This window comes from Eutrigla gurnardus (assembly GCF_963514095.1).
Source record: "Eutrigla gurnardus genome assembly, chromosome: 11".
Lineage (NCBI taxonomy): Eukaryota > Metazoa > Chordata > Actinopteri > Perciformes > Triglidae > Eutrigla > Eutrigla gurnardus.
This window is the reverse complement of record NC_139925.1, coordinates 22,686,329-22,696,590: the sequence shown is the minus strand read 5'-3', so window position 1 is coordinate 22,696,590 and position 10,262 is coordinate 22,686,329. Positions and strand designations below refer to the sequence as shown.

Sequence of the window (10,262 nt, the reverse complement as noted above, 5' to 3'; positions counted from 1 at the left end):
GAGAATTATGTCTTGAGAACACAAATGTTGGATTCAGATGCAGATTTTAGAACAAATGTCACGTTTTTCCTGAATAAACGGTTTCCCTTGTACTTCTTGTGAACCCTTTTAAACGGCCTAAATGGCTTGCAGGAATCATGAAACAGTGGTTCCAGCTGTAGTTTTGCAGTCTGCATATGTACAGTGCCTTGAAAAAGTATTCATACCCCTTGAACTTTTTCACATTTTATCACTCTACAACCACAAACTTAAATGTATTTTATTGAGATTTTATGTGATAGACCAACACAAAGTAACACATAATTGTGAAGTGGAACGAAAATGATACATGGTTTACAAAAATGTAAGCAAATAAAAATCTGAAAAGTGTGGTGTGCATTTGTATTCATCCCCCCTGTGTCAATACTTTGTAGAGCCACCTTTCGCTGCAATTACAGCTGCAAGTCTTTTGGGGTATGTCTCTACTAGCTTTGCACATCTAGAGACTGAATTTTTTGCCCATTCTTCTTTGCAAAATAGCTCAAGCTCAACCAGATTGGATGGAGAGCATCTGTGAACAGAAACTTTCAAGTCTTGCAGAGATTCTCAATGGGATTTAGGTCTGGACTTTGACTGGGCCATTCTAACACATGAATATTCTTTGTTTTAAACCATTCCATTGTAGCTCTGGCTGTATGTTTAGGGTCATTGTCTTGCTGGAAGGTGAATCTCCTTCCCAGTCTCAAGTCTTTTGCAGCCTCCAACAGGTTTTCTTCCAGGATTGCCCTGTATTTAGCTCCATCCATCCTCCCATCAACTCTGACCAGCTTCCCTGGCCCTGCTGAAGAAAAGCATCCCCACAGCATGAGGCTGCCACCACCATGTTTCACAGTGGGGATGGTGTGTTCAGGGTGATGAGCAGTGTTACTTTTACGCCACACATAGCGCTTTGCATTCAGGCCAAAAAGTTCTACTTTGGTCTCGTCTGACCAGAGCAACTTCTTCCACATGTTTGCTGTGTCCCCAACATGGCTTGTGGCGGGACTTCTTATGTCTGTTTTTCAACAATGGCTTTCTTCTTGCTACTCTTCCATAAAGGCCAGATTTGTGGAGTACACAACTTATAGTTGTCCTGTGGACAGATTCTCCCACCTGAGCTGTGGATTTCTGCAACTCCTCCAGAGTGACCATGGGCCTCTTGGCAGCTTCTCTCACCAGTGCTCTCCTCGCTCAGTCTGTCAGTTTAGGTGGACGGCCATGTCTTGGTAGGTTAGCAGTTGTGGCATACTTCTTCCATTTTTGGATGATGGATTGAACAGTGCTCCTTGAGATGTTCAAAGCTTTGGATATTTTTTTATAACCTAACCCTGCTTTAAACTTCTCCACATCTTTTTCCCTGACCTGTCTGGTGAGTTCCTTGGTCTTCATGATGCTCTTTGGTGACTAGTGTTCTCTAACAAAGCACTGAGGCCTTCACAGAACAGTTGTATTTATACTGATACTAAATTACACACAGGTGGACTCTATTAACTAATTAGGTGACTTCTGAAGGCAACTGATTGGACTGCATTTTATTTAGGGGTATCAGAGTAGAGGGGGCTGAATACAAATGCACACCACACTTTTCAGATTTTTATTTGCTTAAATTTTTGTAAACCATCTATCATTTTCGTTCCACTTCACAATTATGTGTTACTTTGTGTTGGTCTATCACATAAAATCTCAATAAAATACATTTAAGTTTGTGGTTGTAGAGTGACAAAATGTGAAAAAGTTCAAGGGGTATGAATACTTTTTCAAGGCACTGTAAATCCTAAACTTGGCTGAGCATCATCCCCTTAATGATCCGTCACCTTCTGCTGCATTTTCTATTCACATTTTTTGACTCTAAGTTGTGTTATTACTCACATTTACAACTTTTTTTTCCTCTCCATTACTGACGTAATGCTGAACTTAGAGCCACGTAACTGTTTCAAGCCTTTTGACTCATCATCTATAATTGCTTTAACATAACATTGTAAACAATATAATAACTGTAAGGTGTCCAAATGAAGCCTTAAGTACAAAATAACACTTAATAATAGCAAATAGCTTCTGAATAAAATTGTTTTTTGTTACTTTACTTTGCAGCTTTGCTTGTTAAGGTTGCATTCAAGTACATTTTCTGCCTGGGTCCTTTAATGTAGCCTAAAATCAAATCAGTCAATCAAAATTGAGCCGCTATATAAACAGACAGGCAAGCAGAAATATGGCCTCACTTAGCCTCTGTTAGTCCACTCCTCCACAAACACAGTCAGTCTCCCGTCACATCCAACTGCAGCGTCTCTTTGTCTTATTACTCACTTTTACAACTGGTTTCCTCTCTCCATCCTCCCTTCTTTCTGTCTGCCTCTCTCTGTCCATCAGGACATTATGAAAACGTAGTAAAAGCTCCACCAGAGCTGCCTCAGAGGACACACATTCCAACGAGGCCAACTATATTTAAAAACACACATATAGACAAGCAATGTCCCATGACCCCAGAAAATTGGATTCCCCTCCAACCTCCCCTCACTTTGTGTCTGTCTTTGCATCATCTATCAACAGTGTCACATATGATTCAGCTCAATACAGTACATAATGTCATAGAGAACAACCGTGTCAGTGTATTTCAAAATGGCTGAAAAAGTACAATAAACATGGGATATGACTTGGGGGGCTGTTGGTGCAGAAACTGAAGGACAACTTAAACTATTTCAAAGGACATAGTACAGGGACAATGCACAACCAGGAAGTGACTTGCCCTTTGTGTGTGTGTGTGTGTGTGTGTGTGTGTGTGTGTGTGTGTGTGTGTGTGTGTGTGTGTGTGTGTGTGTGTGTGTGGTAGGGTACTGTTGGGGTTACTGTTTTAAAATCAGAGAGTACAGTTTGTGGTCCTGAAAAGAAAGCTCTTTGCGGCCCCGAGAAACAATTGTTTTAAAAACATGTTAGGTCCTAGAAACAGCTATTTGTGGCCCCTGGAAACATTTGTTTGTAAATCCTAGAAACAGTTGTTTGCGGCCCCTAGGAACAGCTGTTTCCAGGTCCTAATACAGTTGTTTGCAGCCCCTAGAAGCAGCTCTTTACGGCCCCTTGGAACAGCTGTTTGCAGCCCCTAGAAACAGCTGTTTGCAGGTCCTAGGAACAGCTATGTGCGGCCCCTAGAAACAGCTGTTTGCAGCCCCTAGGAACAGCTGTTTGCGGCCCCTAGAAACAGCTGATTGCAGGTCCTAGGAACAGCTGTTTGCAGCCCCTAGGAACAGCTGTTTGCGGCCCCTAGGAACAGCTGTTTGTAGCCCCAAGAAACAGCTGTTTTCAGCCCCTAGAAACAGATGTTTGCAGGTCCTAAAAACAGCAGTTCACTGCCTCTCAAACAGCTTTCTGCTGATCTGTTGATCTTCCCTACGTTTCAGTACTACGGACAGCACGGCACCTCCACACATTCTTTACACTGCTGTCCATGGTCCTGAAACGGTGTTGTTTTTAAACAATTCAAGTAATAAAAGTCAAATTTGAATACAGCAGTAGGTGATGTTGACAAACAATGCTGTTGGGCTACTTTAAAAATACATGTTCAGGCTTTATAAAAAAAAAAAAATTGAAAAGATCTCCAAAAGTTACTGTGATGTTTGTGTTAAAGTGCTCTTCTCAGTGGTTGAATTTCCACAAGTAGCCATGCATTGTATGCACAGGCTGTTAAGTTAGCTAAGTGTTAAACAGAACTGGACAGAGTGTGAGACGCTTCTTCAACTGATTACACACCTTTAACTGTGTTCATGTGAAAAAGACAGAGAGATAAAATTCCTGAATCTCTGACACAGACATGATTCATATTTCATGTCATCCAGTTCATTGTCGAAGCCCATGTGTACTGTCAGCTCTTTCCGTCCCCTATCAGTACATGTGTCACCCTCCACAATATGCCTGCAGAGACATTACAAAACTGCTAATGTGCACGAAACCAAATGTCAGAGACTGGTCACCACATTGTTATAGATGAAGGGAGGAGAAGTCGTCATCTCACGCTGACTGAACCCGATTACACCACTCACACTGTCACACTTCATCGGATTTATGGAACCATTTGCACTTGCACTGTCTTGCAAATCACAACTGTCTGCACTTTTCTATATGGAGTCAAGTTAATATACAGACTATTACAAAAGGTGAAAACAAATATTTGGTTTGGTCAGACTTCAATCATAGAAATGCTCTAACAAAGAAATACAGAACACATGTTTTTAGATTTATTTTAATAAATAGCTTTGTATACACACAGTTCTGTTTCATAAACCTAGTGAAAGCTTTGATGGTTGTGTAGACTCTAAAAATTAAACAATCATTAAACTCTCACCTAAAGTATTCTGTGAGCATATTACTGTAACTTTAAATGTAGTAGTACTTGCTGGCCACAAGAAAACAATCACTTTCAAATAAGAGAGTGCCCGTGATTTGAGTGCAATATTGTGTTGTTGTGACTGTAGGTTTTCAGCCTATGAATACCGGCTATTTAATTGGAAACATTTAAGATAATTTTTTAGGCTAGAGCGCCGTTCAAGCCTTTTCTTATTTTATACAGACAGTGTGGAAACAGGGAGATAGAGGGAGAACTGATCCCGGGCCGGGAGTTGAGCCCGGGATCGCCACGTCGAGGGCGTTGAGCCTCTGTACATGGGGCGGCTGCCCTAACCACATCGCCACCAGCCACCCCAAAGCCAAACATTTAACAGGTGATTTTAACTTGTGTGTTGATAGCATCTGTGACTTGGCTATGGATTTATGCAATGTTTGCATTCCAGTGAATTTACTCAACATATTGTTGAGTCAACTGTCTCAATATTGTTATTGATAAGGTTGTCAACACATTGCCAGTTTGTTTGTAAGTCTGACGGTTGCTGGTATAGCAACAAATGATACAGAGCTCCTCATGAAGAAAGTTTTTTATTTAGGTCCTTCTATTTTGATTTGTTTCCATTAGTTAAACTTTTGGAATTAAAACAAAAAGATAGCAAATTATTGAATTCTGATATTCACAATGAGGGAAAAGGTGATTCTTATTTCTGCCTTGAAACAATGTCATTTTTAGGAATCGTTCGTTCAACTTGGAACATCTTCAAACTACAATCTTAACTGCCTGCAAGTAAATATTATTGTATACCACAGTTAAGGTATAACGTACTACAAAATAGTACAGTGACTCGGAAAGAAAGAACAGGTCCAGATTGCAGGTGTTTGTGTCACAGCTGTTCCATAATAACTATGAAAAATGTATGTGGGTTTGCAAAATCTTTGTGACAAAGAAAGCAAAAACAATATGTGCAATAACAATTGTGAGTCATCTTCATTTTATTTTTACTGACAACGTTGTTCGGTTATCAGTTACCCGAATTATAATAAGAATAGTGATTACATTTATATGTAAACATACAACATAAAATCTTTTAGCACAACAGTTTGACAGCAATGATTTGTAAATTAACATTTGATACTTGACTGTCATATATGATAACTATTGTTTGTCTTGAAGGGCTTTACAGATACCAGTCCAACATTTAATGTAAACCAATTATAAATGTAACAATTGCAAATTTACAGTAACTCAACAATTTCATTAATGCAGGTGAAATGCCTGTGAGAGAACAATTCACAGTATGGCACACCCCCGACATCCCAAACTGGGTCAGGGTCTGGGAATGCCAGTCTTATTTACGATCCAATCCATGTATTTACAGACGTTCACAGATCCAGCTGCTGTAACACAGGCATGGGTGTCATTACCGGTGAATGAATGGACACCGTGAATCCTGCCGTTGAAAATCACTCCTCCACCAGAGTCGCCCTGAGAGAGAAATGTTGTTAGTTACAGACTTTAGAATTATTTATTGCAATACTCTTATTAAACCTTGTGATGACAGAAGTAAAGATATGAAATTACAAGCCATGCCAACTCACTCCAGATGCATCTACTCCAGTTCTTTGGTAACATAACAATTTTTGATAGCTTATGATTTGGTAGAAGTCAGGGTCGTCTGTTCTCAAACAGTTCAGGAGTCCAGTACAGTCCACCAGTGTGGTGTGTGCACATTGGAGAGTAGCTGCATCGTTTCGCTCATCTAGATGAGAATAGGAAAAAAAAAAAGGGCTTTACATTATCTACTTAATTTGTAGACAAGACATTATTTCACCAACAAATGCACACTTTACTGTTGGTGTGAAAATGAAATGTATTTCTCTAGATGCCCAACATGTCAACATGGAGATTCATATGTAACAAAACATGACAGATTGCTGCTTTTTATAGTGCTTATAAACCTGATTGGTGTGTATATAATTAAGCAAACAAGTGTTTCCATACTTGATTGGCTGTTTGGAACTAATTGGTTGGAGGGTGTGGTCATTTCAGTCAATGCTTTGGTATTGCAAGGAAGTGACATGATAGATTTCTGTAAGTAATGTATATAAGTATGTTTAGTGTTTTGAAAATCTCTATGTGCATTGTTTGCAAAAACTGTGAGGTTGATAAAGTGCTTATAGTTTTTGCTTGTAGTTTTGCTTCTTGTGTAAACAGTTTTGCTAACCGTAATAGTTTTGATTTTAGTGTCTCAGCAGTAAAGAAAAAAAAAAAAAGCTATATGAGAACTTTATTGGCAGTTTGCTAGCATGCTAATGTCTGCTAATCCTCAGACAGTTAGCCACCAGCAGACTAGCTACCAGTCTGCTCCCCAGTTATGGACCTGCATTTCTTTAGTGCTTTTCTAGTCTTTTCAACTAGTCAAGGCGCTTTCAGTCAACATTCACCTGTTCACACACATTCATACACTGATGGCAGAGGAACTGTCTGCCCATCAGGATCTAATCTATTCTAACTCATTCACACACACATTCACATGGCAATGACCCACCTACAGGACATTTACCAGACAAATACCAAGACCATGACAAGACCACTTATATGTGGCATCCACTGTTGACCTACTAGCTGCCCCAACAGACGCACTGCCCCCCTAAAACGGACAAACATGGGTCTTTGTGGACTGTCTAGGGGCTAAAAATTTATGAATTGGTTTTCCAGACATCTTGAAACGTGCTAAATTGAGCTTGAACATGTTGTGGCAGATTCGAACATGTTATGTCATATAAATATGATGAATAAGAAACACAATGTCAATACATAATGTGTCAGCAGCGTTACCAAAAATAAGTACACTGACTGATAAATGCAGATAATAGTCAATATAAAATAAATTAGATTCATCTCACCTCTTTCATTATTATTGCCCATAGTTGAGCTACCATAACCTGCTATCTGAACTTCAGAACCTCTGAAATACAATAAAAAGAAATGCCATTTGCTTTGGGGGAAAACAACTTTCATCACTCACGTCACATTTTAAAAAGATTGAGCTCAGACTTCAGACTTATTAAAGGGGGAAATAATCATGACTCACACAGGTGGAACTGCATTATTTCCACAGAGAGGAAGTGGTACGTGTGGAATCTGAGTAGTTCCAGGTAACTGCAGCAACATGATGTCATGGTTCCTCTGCTGGTCGTCCATAAAGATGTGATGTACCGTGATAATCTTTTCTTGTCTTTGTGCTGGATTTGGATGCCCATGCAAATATGCTCTCATGGTCCTACAAATAAGTAGAGGTTTACTGTAAACACACCACATGATGATATTATGGGTCAGTAGTAACAAGTCACTTTTAGTAACTTCCTCACCTTCCCGGTATCCAACAGTGAGCTGCAGTCAGAATCCACTGGTTACTGATCAGAGAGCCACCACAGAGGGACTCTCGGTTAGAAGTTCGATCTAATGCCGACAATTTCACATGGTACAGACGGTCAGTTCCTCCACATGTTCGACCTCCAATGATTCTCTTCTGCAGATCCACCACCGTGCTCACCGTGACACCTGAAACAGAATCGGTTACAACAGAGGTTGTTGTAAAGAACAACTTGTTCACTCTTTAGAAATGAACATGCATGGTGAACTGTTTTTATTATTCGTGTACATGGACATGAATTTAAAAAAAATGTTTCCTTGCATTTCATGACTATTTCACAAACTGCCATGAGACTGGGTGTAAAAACAATAAGTCAATTTAAAACATACTATTAGCAAAGTAAAGGCTATGTGAAAGCATCTAGAATGGGTAAAGTAAGCAGTAGCGGTTGAATACTCACCAGCCCAGATCAGAAAGAGAAGACGCAACATACCAGCCATCTCGATCAATGACTCTTTCTCTTTTGGTGTAAAAGTGGTGCCTTTTTAAACATGTTCAACCTTTCAGGTCGGCCTTCCAGCATCCAATCACCTCATGGAGGTTTATCAACACAACTCTATTGGCTGCAAAGGTTTGCAAATGTTCACTCACTTATCAAGTGAAGGAAAATGACATACCCAACATAAAATACATGGACATGAAACTGACATTCTTGTGTATTCAAGTAGACTTTGTGTGTGTGTGTGTGTGTGTGTGTGTGTGTGTGTGTGTGTGTGTGCGCAGTGTTTAATGTGAAGATTAAACACCAGGTTTTGTATTAGTTACTTAGTCAAATATTTCCACGTGCCGTTGGTTTATCAGAACAGAGGAGGTCATGAGAGGCAATAATAGTCTGTATATTCACAGTTTTCCAAACTCTAAGGGTCGTGGGTGTGTGAATGGAGGAATGAGGGCAAGAAGGGTGAAGGGTGAAAGGATGAGGAGAGTCATTAGGATTGTGGAGTGATGGTAGACCGGTGTCACTAAAATTAATGTTGGCTCGGTGTGTGAATATGCAATGACAATGTCAGACTCTGTAGTTTTCTCTGGTCCCCTGCCAAACTTTACTTGTGTTGACATGTATCTGTCATGTCGTCTTTCCAGGGCTGGCTGTCGAGGTGGTGTCCAGATAACGATGCAGGCTTTGTTGATAATTGGCAGCCTTTCTGGGGAAAACCCGATCTGATCAGGAGAGATGACACCCACCCAACTTTGAAAGGAGCTGCTCTCCTATCTAGAAATATTGCTGATTTTATTGGTAGTCCTAAAACATGACAAGCCTGAGTTGAGACCAGGAAGCAGAGTTGCAGTCTTACACATTTCTCTGCGCCTCCATTGGAGCAGTCACCCATTCAAAACCAAAACCACATAAGAACGGTGTCTGTCCCCCGACCACCTAAATAAACTCAGTCAAACAGAAGAGGGATTTCACATGAAAACCTAATAAACATTAACACTTCTGATGTAGTACAACAAAATAGGATAATTAAATGTGGACTCTTAAACATTAGATCTCTCTCATCTAAAGCAGTATTAGTCAATGATTTAATATCAGATAATCATATTGATTTATTCTGCCTGACTGAAACCTGGCTGCGTGATGAAGACTATGTTTGCTTAAATGATGCTAGTCCTCCTAGCTCTTTGTTTTCTGTTTGTTAGTGTATCGTGCTCCTGGTCCATATTCTGAATTATTATCTGAATTCTCTGAGTTTTTATCGAGTTAAGTCCTTAAATCAGATAAAGTAAGTATTGTGAGAGATTTTAATGTCCATGTGAACATTGTAAATGACAGCCTTAGTGTAGCTTTTACTACGTTAATAAATTTGATTGGCTTCAGCTGTACATAAACCAACTCACTGTCATAGCCACACCCTCGACCTCGTCTTATATGATGGCGTTGAAATCCATCCATCCATTGTCTACCGCTTATCCTGTATTCAGGGTCGCGGGGGGTCTGGAGCCGATCCAAGCTATCATTGGGCGAAGGCAGGGTACACCCTGGACAGGTCGCCAGTTCATCGCAGGGCCAACATGTAGAGACAGACAACCATTCACGCTCACATTCACACATACGGGCAATTTAGCATCGGCGTTGAAATCGAACACTTAATAATCTTTCCTCAAAATTCTTCTTCATCTGACCATTACTTGATAAATTAGAAATTATTACTACTGGACTACACTCCTCTCAGAAAGAGCTACCACTAGATAGAGCTGTAGCTAAGTTTAAAGTTTTTATAGGGGGATTAGCTGGTAAATGCAAGATTGCCGGTTCGATCCCCGGCTCCTCCTAGCTGAGTGCCTGGTGTCCCTGAGCAAGACACCTCACCCTAATTGCCGCCCTGCATGGTTGTGATGTGATTCACATTTTTGCCTTTAATATTTTTCTTTGGTAAGAAGCAGTAAGAGTGTAACTGCCATTTATTTTGATCCCCCTTTTCTCTTGTTTTTGTTAGTTTAGGAAGTTAGGATTAGACCTTGTAATTTTATTTG

The 10,262-nt window shown here is 40.1% G+C and overlaps 1 protein-coding gene across 1 annotated transcript; it reads right to left on the bottom strand.

Moving 5' to 3' along the window:
• Positions 1 to 5,335: 5,335 nt before the first annotated feature.
• On the bottom strand, positions 5,336 to 8,299 carry LOC311020771 (anionic trypsin-2-like). The gene is made up of 6 exons (XM_084020978.1): positions 8,188 to 8,299; positions 7,723 to 7,915; positions 7,446 to 7,634; positions 7,258 to 7,319; positions 5,950 to 6,110; positions 5,336 to 5,836 (listed from the first exon to the last, which is right to left on the bottom strand). Exons 1-6 carry the CDS (start codon positions 8,225 to 8,227, stop codon positions 5,678 to 5,680), a joined length of 804 nt encoding a protein of 267 aa, XP_083877104.1. The 5' UTR covers positions 8,228 to 8,299; the 3' UTR covers positions 5,336 to 5,677.
• Between the last annotated feature and the right edge of the window lie 1,963 nt (positions 8,300 to 10,262).

Bases quoted from the DNA above. Each gene is read 5' to 3' on its own strand.
- LOC311020771 (XM_084020978.1), bottom strand. From the start codon at position 8,227: ATGGCTGGTATGTTGCGTCTTCTCTTTCTGATCTGGGCTG. The intron at 7,320-7,445 runs GTGAGTCATGAT...ATTGTATTTCAG, and splicing joins AATAATGCAGTTCCACCTGT to AGGTTCTGAAGTTCAGATAG. The intron at 6,111-7,257 runs GTGAGATGAATC...ATTCTCATCTAG, and splicing joins GGGCAATAATAATGAAAGAG to ATGAGCGAAACGATGCAGCT.